Source organism: Styela clava, chromosome 2 (assembly GCF_964204865.1).
Source record: "Styela clava chromosome 2, kaStyClav1.hap1.2, whole genome shotgun sequence".
Taxonomy (NCBI): Eukaryota; Metazoa; Chordata; class Ascidiacea; order Stolidobranchia; family Styelidae; genus Styela; species Styela clava.
Genome location: NC_135251.1, coordinates 14,349,946 through 14,369,097, shown reverse-complemented (window position 1 = coordinate 14,369,097; position 19,152 = coordinate 14,349,946). Strand labels below are relative to the sequence as shown.

The window sequence follows — 19,152 nt, the reverse complement described above, 5'->3', positions numbered from 1 at the left end:
CCAATTGGAGATCTATTTCATTACTTAATTTATATTATAAAATTTTTACCAAAATATTGTGTAATCGAATTAAATATAAACTTCCTAAACTGACTCATCCAGATCAAACGGGATTTGTGTATGGCAGAAATATACATGAAAATTTGATAACAATTCGAGATGATATTTTCCATGCAAACTATTCAAAAACTGATCTCTTATTGTTCTCAATAGACTGGGAGAAGGCCTATGATAGTGTGTATAGGGAATTTTTGTTTAAAGTTTTAAAAAAATTCAATTTCGGGCCATTTTGGATATCTCTTACAAAAATTTATTTATACAAAGATGAATTCGAAAATTATAACCAATGGTTATATTGGCAAGGAATTTATAGTTGAAACAGTTTTAAGGCAAGGTTGTCCACTGTCTCCGATACTTTATATGCTGAAGTATTTGCATGTAATATTAGAAATAATCCACAAATTAGAGGTTTTATTAATGTAGCGAATGAGGAACAAAAATATAAGATGACGCATTGTCGACTTTGAGGGATTACTATTCTTTATGTGTATCTATGAATGTTATTGAACATTTTGAAAAAGCAACAGGGACCTATATGAATAAAAATAAATCACAAATACTAGTATGTGGCAATTTAGTAAACTTGCCAATTATTTAGGTTCGTGAACTTAACGTTTCCAGGGACCTTATATCAGTATTAAGTTGCTGGATAGGAAATGATAAAATTAAATTTGATAAAAATTGGAATCCAGTTATATGAAGAATTCAAAATGTTATAAATTTATGACGTGGTAGGAACCTAACAATGATTGGAAAGAATATAATCACTAAACAATTACTGCTGTCAAAAGTTTGGTGTTTAGCATCTTTTAGAATAGTACCTTATAATTTTTTGTCAACTTTAAAAAAATTAACTTAGAAATTTTGGGGGGAAACAAGAATATATAAGCAGGAGTGTATGCTGTGCTAGTAAAATGCAGAGTGGTTTAGGATGTATTGATCTCGAATTGCAGATCAGGAGTATTCAACTAAAATGGTTGTAGAAATTGATCAATGGTAGCACCACGGAGTGGCAGAGCCAAAATATATATTAATAGCTATTACACTAAACTTGAAACCTCTAATCTTGAAATTATCTATGTGAGTTTGAGAAATAATTTAAAAAAATCTTTACCTCAGTTTTACACAAATATTGTCAACTATTTCAGGGCTTTAAATATATATACAAAGAAATTCTTTTAAAACCAAGATCCGAAATTTATTTTAGAGTATATTTGGTTTAATCTATTGATTAATTTGAGAAATCATACAGAGGATGTAAGTAATTGGATTAAGGCAAATATAACGAAAATAGAGCATAGCCTATTGTTAATTTATCATGTAAACTAATTACTGAAAAAATATATGGAGAAGATAAAATAGGAAACTTGGCTGAAAATGAAGCAAAAAAATAAAATAAGGAATGTGATTTGGTGTGTTCAGAAAATTTTAAGATCAATTCCTCAAGAATGGTAAGATTTATTGAGAGAAAAAAACTGGTGATCATAATCCCGTCTTGATGTCTTTTAAATACGGTTTTCCTGAAAATCCCACAACAAAAATGTTTGATAGAAGATCATTAAAAAAGTTTAACATTGACCAATGGAAACAGAAACGTTTTGGGACTATTTCTAAATTTAATTCAAGACCTAATTTTAGTGGGAATGAAGTGTGGGCAAATTATACTCCCAGAAAAAATCAAGTGTTAAGTTGAAAGATTTTACAAAATGGGCTTCCAATGGAATAACGAATTAGACATTGGTCAGATGTAGCAAATGGCAATTGCTTATTTTGTGACAGATAGAAGATTGTATGCATTTATTTTTTAATTGTGATTATACAAAACATTTTTGGAAGTGGCTAAATTTATCAAATTATACAGAACCTAGTATTTTCACCCAAGATGTTGAAATTGAATCAGTGAACCTAATTATCTCTTGTGGTAAAGCAGCGATTTGGAATTTCAGAAATGACATAGTATTTCAAGATTTGGAAACCTATCAGTCTGTATTTCGAACGATGTTTAAATGCGTGGTGATAGGATCTATAAGAGTTATGAATGAGTTTATGAAAAAGAAAATATTAGGAGATGAAAAGATTGAAATTCTTTTAGAAAAATCTGTGATGCTGTTTTTTATATTCATCATCTAAAAAATATTTACATAGTTACATGATAAAATTGTATGTTAATTGTGATAACATGAAAATTATGATTTACTAGATGAAGTTGTTGTATTATTGGACACGTAGGTGACATAACGATCGTTTCAATATTATGTTGTTCTTGTTCTTTGTATCGTTTTGAAAAAATCGCTTTTCTCTTTGATTACTAGACCAATTGCTTTGAAATTTTCAGTGGTTGAAGATGGAATATTTCTCTAGAAGGCTATTACTTTTATTTTTTAATATGACGTCAATAAAATTATGTGGCGCTACGTGTTCATATTTTGAGCATAGCTCTCTTGTGATCGAGTGTATTGCTGTTTTTTCTTCACTTTTTAAAGGAGAAAAAGAGTTATGTGAACATAAGTGGCGAATGGGGAAACCCCCATAGAATAACTTGGTGTATTTTTTATTACCTGTCTATTTTGGGCTTAGAAATTATATGGTTTGAATTGATTATGTTTATTGTATTATATTCAAATATCAATTACAAGATAAGATTATGGTCGTATTATTTTTTTTTAACATTTTTTTTTCTTTTTTTCATTTTCTCAAAATATGTGCTATGTTATATATAACCTCTATGGACAAATTGGATCTTTATATCATGCTGACGATATTGGTATGGTGGAATACAAATCAATTGGATCATGGAATTATTCAAATATTGGAATTAAACCTTCATACATCATGGACTATGAATTCTTTTGACTGTATAATTGGTATTATATTATTAATCGAATATGGTATACTGGAGATCAAATTGATGTCGAATCCATTTTATGATGTTATGAATTGGACCTCATAAATTGATTTATTGTTTCATTTTATTTTTTCAATAGAAAGAAAAAAAATTATCACCGAAAAACCTTTGTTATGAATTTTATTCTATGTAATTTTTTGATATTTTTAGCCATTACAGCTCATATAAAATGGACTTCGTTTAGGAGAGTCAATTTTTAAAACTCAACCTTTCCGAAAGTGAACGCAAATTAGCATGGTCCTTCGATGACGTTGTACTGAGAACACATCGGCGAAATTTGGCGTATGGTTGAAGGCGCTCAGTGCGCTCCTTGGTCCTATTTTAAATGTTTTGCTAGTTCTATTGGGCGTTGCATTTGACAAACGCTGCAGTAGGTTCAAACATATACCAATATATTCAAATATTATCAATTAATCGTTAAAAATGACTGTAAACTTAGACAACTGGAGTTAAAATATACCTGATTCCTCTGCTGAACTATCACTGTATCGGACTGTTGTAACATATTTTCAGGTAAAAAACGCATACTACGCTATTTCTTTCAACTCAAATTATCTAGTATTTATACTCAGTGGTTTTTGTCCGCTTTCCTGATTCCGTAACTATCCTGATAGTATATTAAAATTAGCATATATACATATCTAAGGTTACCATATTTTTGTGACTTCAAAGTGGGACGCCTCTAAAGACAAGGACCCATTAGTTGTGATTTTGTAACTTTACATTTTCCGATTTTACTACATGGGCCTACATTTGAGGCTGTCTTCATTGGCCATATTGCCATCGAAAACTAATGCGCATATTCTCTGGCCAAATATCGGGTTCAGTTGGAAAAATAGAAAGGAATTGGCGTTAACGATACCGGTACAAATAATTCGAATTTAGACTAATTAGTATTGGTTGTACATGTGAGATACGTTTTCTAACAATGTTAGCGGGGAAACAAACGCATTCTTTAGGCGCGGGACTTTTGGCTGACTTGTCGGGACGGCGGGACAAAACGCTAAAAAGCGGGACTGTCTCGCCTAAAGCGGGAAATATGGTAAGCTTAAACATATCCGTACTGTGAAATATCATTCTCCGACGCCTATTTAGTGGTTACCGCAACTTCTGTACTTCCCCACGGAAGTACAGTACTTTCCAGCCTGGAAAAGTATGTTAAAGTCCATCCAAACACCTGCTCTACAGCCTTAACGAACAATGCCTGGCACAGTTTATCGAATCAAGTTTTGTTTATATTTATGGTGTTTTATCGGGCACGTAAGTTTTTTTTTATGTATAATTCATTCATGTCAATAAATAGTTCCTTGCGAATCTCCATTGTTAGATAGATGCCGTGTGCTATATATAATGCGTTGACTGTTAAAGGGTTAAGGCATTCCACGTGACAGTTATTCCGTATGGGTAGTCACTGATATGCAAGCGGCAACTTTTGGATAGAACGAAATGGTTTGGCTACAGTGATGGAGGGAGAGGCCAGGGGCGGATTAAGCCCCTTTGGTGTCCTAAGCACTTTTTTTAGGTTAACAAGGAGAATACTAGAAAGAAAAAACAACAACAATTTAGGAAAACGACTCATAGGACCATTTCGTGTCCAAAAAAAAGTTTTAGTGTTTATTTTTAATAAAGAAGGTTAATATGATACTTGAAGACGAACAATAAACTAACATTTTGAAGTTTAAGTCGTCTGGTGAACTTGTAATATTTTAATAAACACCGATAAACTATATAAAAATTCTGCTCTAAAATTTCTGTGGTGGCTCACTTTGCTTGGTACCCTAAGCAAATGCTTATACTGTTTAATGGTTAATCCGGCACTGGGTCTAGCCTATGGCGGAATCCAAACGTTTCCCTCATCATGGAAACTATACAGGATTGGGAATCTTCTTCTCCATTGTACTTCAGCATTAAGTACTCCTATTAAGTGTTACTGATCTCTAGCAAGATTTTCAGTGTTATATTCAGGGTGATACTGCCAACAATATTTTTTGTTATTTCCTTCATATTCGCTGCCAAGCATCCGTTCCCTACACTTCAATACTCGAATATTTATCGTTCCTGATTCTATGATTGATGAACACGTGAAAAGTGTGAAACTGGACCAAGTTGATTTAAATAACAGTGTTACTTGATGAAATCGTACATTGAAAGAATATTATATCAAACTGACACGGAAAAGAAATAAGTGATAAAAACTGATTGTAGAATTAACGTCATTGCTTGGTCTCCTGACTGTACGTTCAGTGGCGTATCTAGGGTGTGTCATCCATGGCTCGTGCCATGGGCGCCGTTTGGACAGGAGCGCAAAAAAGGCGAAAAGTTTTAATCTTAATGTTTCAATAAAATAATTTCGAATTGGTAATATCTCAAACTCGTAGTTTTACTCAAATATTATCGTACAATTAACTCATTCCCATGAGTGTCATTATAAATTGTGAACTAACTATCAAGGGGGGTGCATTTTCAAATTTTTCCGTGGGCGCAATTTTATGTAGATACGCCACTGTATACGTTTCTGTGTCACAATACACTATTGTTTTACTCGTTATCAACTACGCGACGAGGATCTAAAATTGAAGACAGCAAACTGTGGTATAAAACCTTACTCGGGTATATAGCGTGAATACAAGTTCAAAAATGTGTTCTCAGTACCACGTCACAAAAGGCCGTTTTCCAACTGCAGTCGATTATTGTTGGAGCAATTTTCAAAATAGTAGTGGTAGAATCTTTATGTGAATAGTAACTCCACATAAAAAATCTCTACTACATTCTTGCCATTCTATTACTGCAAGCCTTGCAGTTGACTCAAATTAGTTTTTTAAAACAACACTAAAACAAACTAGTAATAGAGGCAATTGTAATGTGGTTTTGCGTAATGCATAGGATTTAGTATATGTTTACTGGGATATGGCATTTAGCAAGACATATATATATATATATATTCATACATATATATATACGATTGGCCTTAATTCATATTACCACTTTTTATGCATAAAATGGTGCTACACCTACTGGTGCACTATTAACCTGGATGAGCATTAATCTGGACACACATGCTCGAGACCTTTATTGTTGATTTTTTCAATGAAACATAAGATAAAATGGGATTTTTATCGAGAGGACAGGAAAGACGAGGTGTGAATAACATGACAATGTGCGGTCTCTTGTCCGATTACCAACACAGGCCGGGTAAAGGCCGGTATACACGACAGTGTGCGAACTCACCGCAGCGTATTTTTTCGGTTTGTTCTATTTTAATCGTCTGCGGTGGACTGCGTTTCGTTGCGCTGCGTTTGTCTGAGTTGGCGAACGCTTGAGTAGCGTTTTCTGACCGCAGTTCACCGTACTGCCAGTCTTGCTCTGCTTGTTCTGGTGGTTTTCTGAGACAACTGGTTGTATTTCATGTGACAAGCGAAAGTTTTATACTATTATTATCGTTTTCGAGTTGCTTTTATAACGATAGAAGTTCAGTCTCACTAGGGCTACCGGTTACCGTGCGGTTTGTAATATCACATGTACCGGTATGGTAACGGTACATTGGTACGGTAACGGTATGATATGCGGGATACTTTCTGTTGGCAAGTGTGTTCTTATCGTTGACGGGTATTCCAAACTGTTCAGCTTTCACCTATTCGATTTTTTTTACCAGATTTCAACTGAACATTGAATATCAAATTATGGTTTCATAGGGTACGGTGCCGGTACGTACGGAGGACAGGTCTGACGTCACGGTTCCGCGCATACCGCACAGTGCGCAGAGTCGCGGTGCGGTGAGTTATAATGCTGTCGTGTATACCGGCCTTAAGGATCATATCATATGCCACGTAGCTAATTGCTCCATATGCAATCAATTGGTGGCGGGGAAACGACTGATCGCTACGCGTACAACAACGAGAAGACAATAAGTCCAGCAATAAACATAATTATGTTTCATGGGATTCAATATTTCGAGCCTGACTTAATCTAGGTTGGTAAATATCAGCTAGGTTGTCAATAGCAATCTTCTTTTGTCTCTGTTCGGAGTGGCCTCATTTGAAGTTTTTAAAGTGACAAGGTATTTTTCCACACTATCGTACTGAAATATGGGACATTCGCCATGGTCCTATTATTCGGTAGCCTATATTGACATCTGTTTTTGTTATTGGTTTGAACTTCCTAACTTTATAAATTCTTGATCGGTGTCACGTCCCTGCGGTAGATATTTTTCGTTGTGTTATATACAAAATACACGACAGCATTGCTCAATCATACATAAATACAATATTCAAATAACTATCTCAATATATCGCTTTCTAAATCGCTTGAAAAAACCGTTTCGCTTGAAAAATCGCTTTCTAAAAAACCGTTCCATTTGCTTACCTGTCTGGGCAAGGAATGCAATTGGGTAATGCATTAATAAATACATGCCAGGCAAAATCGACTTGAAACTACCACACATGGTTAGGAACATTCTGCACTATTCGACTTAACGCTAAGATGAGGCAAAATTGCTTACGTCTTCCTTCTCTGCTGTCATATTTGTGCTTGTTAATATACAGTTTATCGCATTGATTCGCTTTAATTCTATATAAACTTTGACAAATGAAGCTGACGGGCATGATTTTTCCACACCAATACCAAAAATTGCAAAAGGGTAGCAACGAGTCCACCAAGAAGTTCGGGGCAGAGGTCGTCGCGAAATTAAAAGGTGTTTCCATAAATGAAAATAAAACAGAGAAATCCCAACTCATAGGACTAGGGAACAAAAAGGGTAGTAGTAGAAAATGACTAAAGGTATCAGCAGTAGATGACTAAAAAAAGTACTACTACTGAAAGTACTGATACCTACCTCTTTCGTCATTTACTACTGGTACCTAGGTATCAATAGTAACCCTAATCCTACCTTTTTAGTCATCTATACCTTTTTAGTCATTTACTACTGATACCTACCGTTTTAGTCACCGATTCCTATCTTTTTAGTCATTTACTATACTGATACCTACTCTTTTAGTAGGGTCAACAAATAGTCGCTCCAACAACAAGACTAACAACAACGATTTAGCAAAACGTTTCATATAAATATTTAGTGTTCAATAATTCAAATTTAACGTCACGATATTTCAATATTCAATTACCCACACCTTAACGAAATCCTGGGAATGCCAGTGTTTGTTGACTCTGGTTCAAATTATTCTTGTTTCGGAAAATTTTGCTTTGCGGAAATCTGGACATATTTCAATGTTCCAAAAACGTGACCCGAATTTCAATAAATCATGGGTGAAAATATCGGGACTAGGAAACAAAATTGAAAAATGTAATATCCTTCAATGGCCGTTTATATAATCGATTGGTCTGGTAGTTAAAATAATTAATAGGTATATAATATAATATAATAAATAGTTAAAAAATAACAACCGCAAGCATCCCAAAAAGACTAACAATAACAACAAATTTGAAAACGATCCATATGTACATTTCGCGTTCGAAAATATGATAGGGGTTATCGAAATGCAAAATAGTTACGTTACGTTGTCCTCCAGGTTACGTTGGAACTCGTCACAGAGCTGTGAATATTTCTAGTTCAGTGCACTGAACTGTGGTTCAGCCATCGAGGTGTATATAACACCCTTTTTGGGTTCAGCGCATTGAGGTGTATTGGTTCAGCCATAGTTTACTGGGGTTCAGCGGGACTCGTCCGCGTCACGAGTGCCCTCAATGTACGCGCCTCCTCCAATGCCATGCCATTGGTGCCTTCGTAGATAGTTGGTGATTCCCCGTCCGTTGTGAGTTTATCCTTTGTTAATTATTGATTTTGTTGAATATAAAACTGGCGCTGGCGACCTGTCGTGTCCAGTTACTGCTTGGCGGATGCCGACAATTATTCGCGGCCTTCCACATGCCCGAAACGACAATAAGAAAATTTACAGTTGGAATGGCGTGCTATGGGGACAACGATGGCGTTGAAGAGAATAATCTCACACATTTGCGCCACCCTTATCGTGGGACAGATGATACATTTTTAGAACACCATTTGGAATCGTCGGATCCCATAAAACAGTTTGCAGTTTGGATGAACGAAGCTATTGCCCACAAAGGAGTAATAGAAGCTAATGCCATGTCATTATCTACTGTAAGTAGTGATGGAAAACCTAGTTCCAGAATGGTTTTATTGAAAGGATTTAATAATGATGGTTTTAAATTTTACACAAACTATAATAGCCGAAAAGCCAATGAGATGGCAACAAATGCAAATGTTGCTTTAATGTTTTATTGGAACACAATGCATCGATCTGTTAGGATTGAAGGTAAAGCAACGAAAATAGAAACATCAAATAGTACTGAATATTTTTCCACAAGACCTAGAAAAAGCCAAATTGCTGCACATGTGAGCATCAAGCAGAGCTATCCAATTGAAAGTAGAGACAAACTGCTTGAGGTGGAAAAGGATATTGAAAAACGATATAAAGGTGTTGATGTACCAAAGCCGGAATATTGGGGAGGATACATTGTAAAGCCAGAAAGTATCGAATTTTGGCAAGGGCAATCAAATCGAATGCATGATCGACTAAGATTTCGAAAAAGGGAATCTAATGAAAATGTAACTACAAATCCTTGTCTAAGAGAAGGTGAAAATGGTTGGGTATATGAAAGGTTGATGCCCTGAGTTTCACATTTCATGTACAAACACAGATGGCATAACATTCTGACTTTAACAAAGGCATATATAGATATTATATTCCACTATGTAAAGATAACTGTGAAAATTTTTAGCGCTTTTCTTTGATTTATTTATTTTGTCTTAGTGTTTGCGGAGTCGGAGCTATTATTTTGACTAATGATCCAGTGGTTCTCAACCTTTTTTCTTTTGTGGCGCACTTTTGTTGCACAAAAAATTCGGTGATATCAAGGTTGCAAATATAGACAGACACTTTTATAATTAAAATAAGAATTCCATCCAGTAGCAGAAACAGCATCATCATTCATTGTTACTACAATCAAAGTTTTAACTAATCTATCAATAACTTCAGCAATTTATAATCAATAGATTTGTGGCCAACCCGTAGGTTTCTTTGTGGACTGACCATTTTTGCTCGACTCCGACCATCTTGACCCCGTTTTATTATGTGATTCTTTCTTCTGCTGAGATCGGACATATTCTTGTTTCTCTGTGTTATTTCTGTTTAAATCCATTCCGCTAGGAGATGAAGTTCTTTACTGGCGCGACCATATTATCTAACCTATTTTACTGCTGTGATAATTCGCCACAGAATATTTGTTTGCCACCGCTCATTATTAATATACAAGTTTCCTATGACTAAAACTTGTGGGACTGTTAAAACAGGCCAAGACTTAGCCAATCCAATCAACTTCAAGTGCCAACTTATTTTTAGTTAGCACTTGTAGAAATCAGCAAATGAAATTAATATTACTCATATACTCAGAAGTTCTTGCTCATAGCTTTTATGCAATATCTAATGGCTGAAAACATAATGATTTTATTTATTTCTGTCTATATACGAGCAAACAAACTTTTTTGTTTATTTTCAGTAATCCATCAAATCTCAAAATGAATTTATTTATGCCCTACCGAGAAACGTTGTCCAATTTAAAGAAAATTGCCCACCCTCGGGAGGTTTATATTGTGTAAATGTGATTGAAAATCTGAGGGACGATTTTGTATACCTTTTGCGCCATCCATACATTTCTTTCTTAAACTGCTGATATTATGCGATCAAAGTTATTGTAACATTCAATTAAATTTCTCTTGTGTAACGAATCACATTGTCAAACTTAAAATTGCAATGAAATTTTAAAATCTGATCTCTGTTACTGATTCAATAAAACATGTTACAACAGCAATGTTGACTAAATGATTTTTGTCAGTAGAGAGAGGCATTGCAACAGATGTTGGTGTGGTGTATGTACTATGATCGCAATTTCACACTGTCGTTTGGTCCCACAAATGCCTTTTCATATAATAATACCATATAATAATACAGATGATCATATATATCATGTAATATATTTAAAATATACAAATCACATAATAACTGTTGCTGAAGCACACTGCCCATCAGGCAATCATTCTTCTTATAAAATATTGTTCCCCATAACACCCACATAAAAAAAGAGCAGTATCGGCAAAAATGTGCGCTGTGCATATAATAATAACACATGGTTAATACAGCAAAAGCTAGTACCCGGTGTGCAAGAATTCACACTGTGTAACTGGCACCATAGATTTTAGTTGTAGAATAATACTATAATTTTTGTCTTCTACCTACAAAACCAATGTTCTCTTCTTTATCATCACTCAAAAAAGCCTGCCCTTGTCTTATCTTTCCCCCACCATAGTCTAAACCAGCGTCACCATGATGAGCAACGTGGATATTAGGATTAGCCATCGGGTCTAGAAATGGATTTTCTTCTGCTCTTTTTCGTCCTACTTGTGTTGCAAAAATAACAATTGTGAAAAAGGCTATGATTGCCACCAAAATTAATATTGCGACTTTTTTTGGAATAACATTCATATCGTGATAGCCTCTGCCTCTTGCTCTCAACATGCGTGACCTGAATGAAATAAAGTTGTCAATTAAAGTGAGAGCATTTAAGAGAAAGAGAAAGGGCTTAAATTCTCAAATATCAGTACAGTTAATTGTTTCCTTATTCTTCAACACTCGAGATACAAAGATGACAGATAAATTCAAGTACCACATTTTCAGGCTAATAAGACGATTTTTTGGACCCAATTTTTTTACATAATTTTCTGGGGTTGTGTTATTGGGCGGCTAAGCCTATTTTCTTTCTTCTGGGGTTGGCTCATTTTTTCACAAAATCCTTCAAGCATAACTATCTCTGGGTTGATACATTTCATAATGTACTTGTCACCAAACGTCTGCCAATCACGACCAACTGTTATTCAACTTTTTTCAGCCAGCTGTTCTTTTAAAAAAGTTGATGTCAATGATAACTGGCCCCTGCAATAAAGCACTCCTTATTGTGATGGAACACTACTTCCTATTTATGACCCTGGCTTCCACATCGAAAAAAAATTTTGACCAGACTGTTTGCTATCAATAAAATAGAAATGTTTTTTACCTCAACCACCTCATTAACCATGTCCACGCAGGTCTTCGTTTATATTTATCTTCGGAATCTGGATCATTTCCAGCGACTGTCTGTCTCAATGAATCTGGTAAATTGCCCCCAAGAAGTTTTCTAGATACTGCTCCCAGCTCATCTGCTACTTTAGAACCTGTAGAGCACGATTTCCAGGATTGAAAATGAGTGAATTGCTAACAGCCATAACGATATTTTCAGTACACAAACACTTTCATAAAATCATATTCATTTATTTTGATCTGACAAGGTTTGAACTGGAATAGCACGCTTCAATCTGGTACTATTCAGAAACTACTGCAGGTTCGGAGGCTGCAAGATTTGCAAACTATCAAATTGATAGCGTCTTGATTAAAAAATACTTGTTGAAACCACTATTTCATCAGTCATTTTGATCTAGAAATATATTTTGAAAAAGTAATAAACAGGGATGCCCAAAATGAGTCGAATACTGGTACTCGAAAACATTCAAACATATTCACGATATCAGGAACAATTTAAAACATTTTATCTGATGAATTGTAATTTTGTGCAATTGACAAATGAATAGGATTGCTGTTCCTCTATTGAACAAAACCCAACATAGAATACATTATATGCAATATTCAGGGGTTTCACAGCTAGAGAGGAATTTCCCTCGAAGGTGGAGTTTAATTGTTTAAGCAGAGGAACTTTTACTTTGTTCTTGCTTGTAGTATTACTCTTATTTTGTGATATTTATGAACACATTGAAAACAATTAAAATTGTAGAAAAGTCAGAGCAAGAGTTGTGCATATCGCGACCAAAAATTAAACAACAAATAAAAAATGATTTTCATATATACTGAGGGAGACAAATATGTGAAGGGGGAATGTATTGCAAAAGATAGAAAACCACAGTAATTTTTTTTTTTTGGATATATTTGGAATAGAAAATCATTCTGACCTTGGTAACCTATACTCCCTTTTGCTCTTTGATTATAGAAAATATCATTTACCTAAAATTGATTAGAAAACCTACCTCCAGTGGCTGGGAAGTCGTCCATTGTTAAAACTGTACTGTGTGATTTGTTGTTTGGAGGACTGTAGTCAGCAAATAGAGATGAATTCTTAAATAAAGAACATATCGTATTGAGGCATAATACAACCAAACAAAGGGAGTCGATGCAGAGCCATTAATCAGATGTCATTGGATTATCCGTATTGATTTTTTATATAATAATAGGAGTATTGGCGTGCAATATATAAAACCCTCACTGCACATACTGTATAGCTACTGAAAAAGACAGCTGGAGTGATCATAAAGCCTCTTACAATTTCGCATAAAGTCTGTTCTCAATATATTTAACCAGGTTTGCTTTGTTTTTATAAGTGTTTGTTTAAGTTTTCTTTCACTCTATTTAATATACATCTATAACACGTACAAACTAAATATGGTATTGGTATCGGTAAATTCTATTCGTAATTTAAAAACTTTCAAGACAGTCAACTTTCTATTTCACACTTACATAGCCCGCCAGTCAGGGTGGCAAAATTTTTGGCCCCTCGTCCAAAAACCTTGCCCACCCCTGATCTAAAAGAATAGCAAATGAATTAATCAATTCAATAGCATATCAAACTAAAATGTTCATAATGTATATTGAAAGAGAAATACCTTCATCCAAGATGTGTCTGATACATTTGTGCTTGATGAAAGATTAAAATCAGGTTTGAGTATTGATGATCCGTGTAGATTTTCATGCTCTCGACTTTGTCCTTCATCTTTAACAAATGTATTTACTCCAGACATTTCATCTTCTGGTAAATCACTTTCTGGTACTTCGATAACCTCTGACTCATCTATCTGAACATGGTACATATTATTGGATAAGCTTTTATCACAAAGTTTTGAAACGCGGGTGCAGGACTGGGGAGTCGGAGTCATTGTGATTTCGAACCAGCCCCCAGCCCTGTGCAGGTTTGAATGGAAGCAATCACGAAGGAATGACACACATATTCTAATATGCTAAGTCTAATGAAAATGACCTGAGGGAATATTAAAAATTTATATTTCTGATTTAACTTAAAATTATGCCAATCATTCATTGTCAAGGGCCCAAAATATGTCACACCCAGTCATTATTTAATCATGGCTTTTTCATACTATTCGAAGCTGTTCAAACAGGCTCCAAAGTCCATACCAAACTAGAAAAAAATGTATTCCAGTTCCAATTTTCAAGATACCACAAGTTTGACTATGTAGAACTCACTGCCCCGCATTTGGTGCATTTAAATTATAATTCCCGATCTAACAACTCACCAAAGGCAACCCAAGTCCAATTCTTGCCCAGTTAAATTTTGAAAGACATTCTTTCAATTGGTCAATGACTTTTCCAGCTTGGTTTGGTGCAGGAAAAACATTGGTCTCACATAATCGACATTTATAACCAGCTGGAGCAGTGTTTGATGGCAGTTTTTTGTAATGTCTATCTAGGCAGGCTTCATGAAACACATCTGAAAGAATTTGTAAGATAATGCTTGATGAAACTGCCAATAATGCTAATGGGAAGTGACCTTAGGTCTAAGGCAAAGATTAAAAAACAACTTACCATAACAGAGTAATCTGACGACATTTCCAGAGGCAAGAGGTTTACTGCAAAGTTGACAATCTGGGTTGTAGTCACTGTCTTTCAACCAATTGAGATAAGATTGCACAACACACTGAAAATTTAAAATTATGAGTCATAAATCCCTTTTTGTATATAATGGGTTTTGTATAAAGATTTTCTGTATTACATGAACTTGTATATGTATCCTGCACTATAATATATCGCAAATGTGCTCTGGTTGTGATTTTGATTTTTTAAGATGGAAAACGGATGGTTGTGAGAAGCAATAATAGGGAAGGGAAACTAATTCTGGCAAATATAATATAATCCTTACCCTGGCATGATTTTCTACAAGACAATGTTCACAAACATTGACTCTGTGTTCGAAACAAAACAAATTTGTTACTTTTCTCTTTGGGCATTTACACAAACCCATCTCTTCAGCGGCGCATAAATAATTATAACTATTAACCTATATCTGAAACTGAAATGAATGTAAAATATTTATTCGGTTCTTAATGAAGTGCTGTCGAAGGGAAGATATTTTTGACAAGATATTGCACCGCAATAACATGGCTTTTGGTTTTGTTGATTTGCATTTGAATTGTCAATAAAATCAGATTTGCAGTTTCCCGCATAGTTGAATGTGATCTCCGAATTGACTTCAATGTCTTTGCAGGCAAAAAGTGCAAGATGTGGAACATCGGAGTCTACCCGTACTGGAACCATTACAAGATTTGGGTCACAGCTATGGTTAATAAATCTCCCAACGTTTCCAATATATTTTGGATCTACAAAAGTTACTTTGTGCGGTTTTTCATTTGGATTTGAGTTATATTCACATACTGATATAATGTAATTCATTACACCAATTTTTGAACACTGATTCTTAGTCCTTTTTACTGCCTCTTCATATCCCAATACCTCTCCAGCATATTCACAAACGAATCTTCCTTTTTCAATGTTCTCCAAACATTTAACACCCTTTCCTTTATATTGAATATTACATACTTCAAGTCTTGTTTTAACACCATGTTGCACGAGTCTATTTTCACATGCATCACTGCATTTACACATTGAGTTACATTCATAAATCGGAGGTGAAGTGAATGGGTTCGATTGTCTAAGTTTTGAGTTTTCATAATTTTTTAAATTGCATTGGCAGTTTTCTTCAGAACAACTTAAAACAGTACAGCCACATCCTTCAAACTTAATCAGAGCCGGATTTTCATCACAACCTGGACCTTCCACATTAAACAAAGTGTATTTAAAGCCTTCTTCTTTCAAATGATAGAAAACATCAGGATTTATTGTGACTGCTGTATGTTCCTGACCACCAGATAAATCCATATATATGTTGAAGATTTTTATATGATATTGGTCTGTGAAAATCAACAAAAACAGGATTATAAAGATATATGAAGTTAGTAGTAAATTATAAACATGCCAGTGCAGTGGACGGATTTATATGACAAAAATGTATCCAAATAATTGTGCAAATTTGTCAAAACTTTATATTTAAATATATATTTCGGAGTAAACAAATTGCATGTCTACAAAAATAAATGTATTGGCCATATAAGTACCATTAAATTCAAATATTATAAAATAGAAACCTCTCACGTATTCTTACATAAAAATAGCTACCGGTACTTCAAAACTTGTAAGAGATAATTTTAAAAGTAGGATAGTACAAGTCACAAATTGGTACATACAAATTACAAAGTGTCACTGAGAATGTTACAACAAAATATTTGATTTCTACATACAAGTCAAAAATTTCTTGTAAATAATTCTTAACACTTAATCTACTGAGGTCTCCAAGCATTGCCACATGTTGATATGCATAAACTATAATTAAATCAAAGCAGGAATTCATTTAGGCATACAGAAAAAATAAACTTGACTTGACATATACCCAGGACTGTGACCAGTCACCTCTTCCTAATATGTGGACACCAAACTCAATGTGGCGCAATTAGATTACCTTAGCAAATAAAGTGATTGTCTGTAATAGAATCACAGTATCTTGGCATGTTTAAATTATGTAGCATGCAAGAAATATCAAAAATATTATAACTAAACAGGTGTTTTGAAATTTAAGAGACCATGATTAAAAAATCAAATAATATTAGTATGGCACAGTTCTTCGATTCCGAGAATTGCTCCCACATCAATTATAACAGTAAGTGAAAATCGCTCCTTTACAAGACAGTCTGGGCCTATATATCAGCATAAATTGACAAAACACAACAACGGGAATATTGGTCAGAGAGCGAAGACTTATCGATCGAAAGTTAGGGTATCCCCCAAAACAGCGCTCTTACTCCATAGTGACACCTTGTGTCCCATCACTAATTAATTAATAACTCGCTAATTATTCGACATAATTCGCCCAAAATCAATAGGCTTCTGGTCCGAAATAAGATGAATGCACATGCAAAATCTGGAGATTCAATCCCGCTTTCGTGAGATATCGCGTGCATCTGACAGACATACAAATACCTATCAACATACTTACCGATTAAAATCGATAAGTAATAAACTAAAAGGAGGCACAATCTAAAATCGTCACCATTAGATTCCTCAGAAAAAAAATCTTACGATTTTCCAAAGGGAAAAAATTTTGGTCGTACCATTCGAAAGTTTTTAGCAAAAAAAACAATTATACTCTGGCAATCCCTATGGCGTGATGGTGACGTCGTAGTGACGTAATTTTTGTAGGGCATAGTCAGGTGGGGGTTAGGAATAACATATGCAAAAATCGTTATTCTACGCCCACCGAAAGTACTTGTGGTACTAAACTATACTAGACCCGAATATAGAACATCAAAAATATTCCATGATTGCCAATATTTCATAATAAAAATAGGAATGCAAATGAAGGCATATTCAAGAATGCTTCTATACAAAGTGACCCCTTGTTTAATATAAAAAACATATGTGTCACATAACTTCGAACATGCCGGCACCTTCTAAGCCTTTGAAGCATTGCATATAACTTTTCAATCTTAGTTTTAGTATTTCTGTAACAAGTTCATTTCGAATCTCAGGCTCTACCATTCCCATTCTTGTTAGTTTAGCATCATTGAGTGAAATTAAAGCCCGCCCAGTGATTTCATGTTCAATCATTTTGCTCGAATATTTCTCATAAGATCTTGGCGCATGTCGTTTAACCCATTTCTGGACTTCATCCTTTGTCCAAATATAAACTGGTTTTATGTGTCGTCCTGCACCTGTTGTGCTGCCTTTTAAAGCAGCAAATGTTGGCCTGTGGTGGTAAGCTAGTTGAATAGAGTCTTGGTGCTGTAAAGAAGATTCATGAGGCATTTCTAATATGTCTGATTCAGAACCTGGCCGTTTACGAGATTGGCCTCCAGATACTAAAATGCCTTTATTTTTTGATTTGTGAGTAACATTTTCAGTACTGTGATGTCGTCTATGTCTCGATGTTGAATCCATGATATTATCAATAAATAGTAGGCTACGGTAGTTATGTTCAAATAAATCTATACATATTCCAGTAGCAGCATCTTATCTACTGATAACTTGATTGAATAAATAAAAGTAATTTATTTAGATACCAATACAGTAATAGTTGAATACTGGAATAGGCTATTCTGCAGAGTTTTATGCAGTAGAAATGCAATACTGCAATATGCAGATACTGCGATATACCGTACCCGCGTACCGGTATCTGTATGTCTATACCAGCATATACCAGTATACCAAAAACATCAGTTTATTTATAATGTATGTAACTCATATCGTATATATCACAGGTTCAGTTGTATGTTTCATGGCTCTGTGACTTGGCAGATGAAATGAACTCTCTCGCCTCAATACCGGTACCGGGTACCGTACCGGTACCGGTACCGGTACAGATTTAAGACGGCTTGCTAATAGTACTGTAGTACAATGAGCTGTGCAGCAATATTTACCATATCACAAGCTAACTAATTCAGTAATTCCCACTGTAGCCTGTAGTCCCTACGGACTTTTTTGGCCGAATAGACTCCAATGCCAAACGGAACCCCTCCCCTAAGGACTGACGGAGGCACAGCACAACCGAAGCAAACAAAACGCTGATACATATTATAGTATATTCGGCAAGTGTGACGTCATAAATGAAGCGTCGAATTTATTTACGTGCTGCAGAGTCCATCACGCACAACGACGCGTTGCGTCGCTTGTTGCGAATGCGACTCACGAAAAGTTATTTGGTCGGCGTGTCTGAAAGTCAACTTGTTTGTTGGCAAGTAAGTTATATAAAACAAATACATCCCTGGTAGACATATAGAGTCGTTTTGCTACTTAGTTGTTGTTGTTCTTTATACCGTTGTGGAAAGACTGCTGATTTCCGCAAAAAAGGAATCAATCGATTTGGAACTTGGAGATGGAAGAAATCGCAAAAATCTATCACAGTTTTTTTAAATTTTTATTTATAATTCACGGATACACTTTCATATTAGATATTTGACCATTTCCATGAAGAGATGTACCGATACCACTTTTGTC

The 19,152-nt window shown here is 34.9% G+C and overlaps 4 protein-coding genes across 4 annotated transcripts; 1 reads left to right on the top strand and 3 right to left on the bottom strand.

Annotated features, from left to right (window-relative positions):
• Positions 1-8,601: 8,601 nt before the first annotated feature.
• Positions 8,602-10,807, top strand: LOC120336430 (pyridoxine/pyridoxamine 5'-phosphate oxidase-like). Its single transcript, XM_039404110.2, has one exon. The coding sequence runs from the start codon at positions 8,844-8,846 to the stop codon at positions 9,609-9,611; it is 768 nt and encodes a 255-aa protein (XP_039260044.2). The 5' UTR covers positions 8,602-8,843; the 3' UTR covers positions 9,612-10,807.
• A 144-nt stretch (positions 10,808-10,951) lies between these two features.
• LOC120335966 (zinc finger protein-like 1 homolog) lies at positions 10,952-15,138 on the bottom strand. The gene is made up of 7 exons (XM_039403577.2): positions 14,969-15,138; positions 14,635-14,746; positions 14,346-14,539; positions 13,701-13,889; positions 13,068-13,155; positions 12,047-12,203; positions 10,952-11,518 (listed from the first exon to the last, which is right to left on the bottom strand). The coding sequence occupies exons 1-7, from the start codon at positions 15,068-15,070 to the stop codon at positions 11,209-11,211; spliced, it is 1,152 nt and encodes a 383-aa protein (XP_039259511.2). The 5' UTR covers positions 15,071-15,138; the 3' UTR covers positions 10,952-11,208.
• LOC120335967 (histone-lysine N-methyltransferase SETMAR-like) lies at positions 15,120-15,987 on the bottom strand. The gene has a single exon (XM_039403578.2). It carries the CDS (start codon positions 15,982-15,984, stop codon positions 15,139-15,141), a length of 846 nt encoding a protein of 281 aa, XP_039259512.2. The 5' UTR covers positions 15,985-15,987; the 3' UTR covers positions 15,120-15,138.
• A 28-nt stretch (positions 15,988-16,015) lies between these two features.
• Positions 16,016-18,202, bottom strand: LOC120335968 (sterile alpha motif domain-containing protein 10-like). The gene has a single exon (XM_039403579.2). It carries the CDS (start codon positions 18,094-18,096, stop codon positions 17,581-17,583), a length of 516 nt encoding a protein of 171 aa, XP_039259513.1. The 5' UTR covers positions 18,097-18,202; the 3' UTR covers positions 16,016-17,580.
• Positions 18,203-19,152: the final 950 nt, after the last annotated feature.

Excerpts from the sequence above, each read along its gene's own strand:
- LOC120336430 (XM_039404110.2), top strand. The coding sequence starts at position 8,844 with ATGCCCGAAACGACAATAAGAAAATTTACAGTTGGAATGGCGTGCTAT.
- LOC120335966 (XM_039403577.2), bottom strand. The coding sequence starts at position 15,070 with ATGGGTTTGTGTAAATGCCCAAAGAGAAAAGTAACAAATTTGTTTTGT. Across the intron at positions 14,747-14,968 it reads TTGTAGAAAATCATGCCAGG|TGTGTTGTGCAATCTTATCT; the intron begins GTAAGGATTATA and ends TTAAATTTTCAG. Across the intron at positions 12,204-13,067 it reads CGACTTCCCAGCCACTGGAG|GTTCTAAAGTAGCAGATGAG; the intron begins GTAGGTTTTCTA and ends CGTGCTCTACAG.
- LOC120335967 (XM_039403578.2), bottom strand. The coding sequence starts at position 15,984 with ATGGATTTATCTGGTGGTCAGGAACATACAGCAGTCACAATAAATCCT.
- LOC120335968 (XM_039403579.2), bottom strand. The coding sequence starts at position 18,096 with ATGGATTCAACATCGAGACATAGACGACATCACAGTACTGAAAATGTT.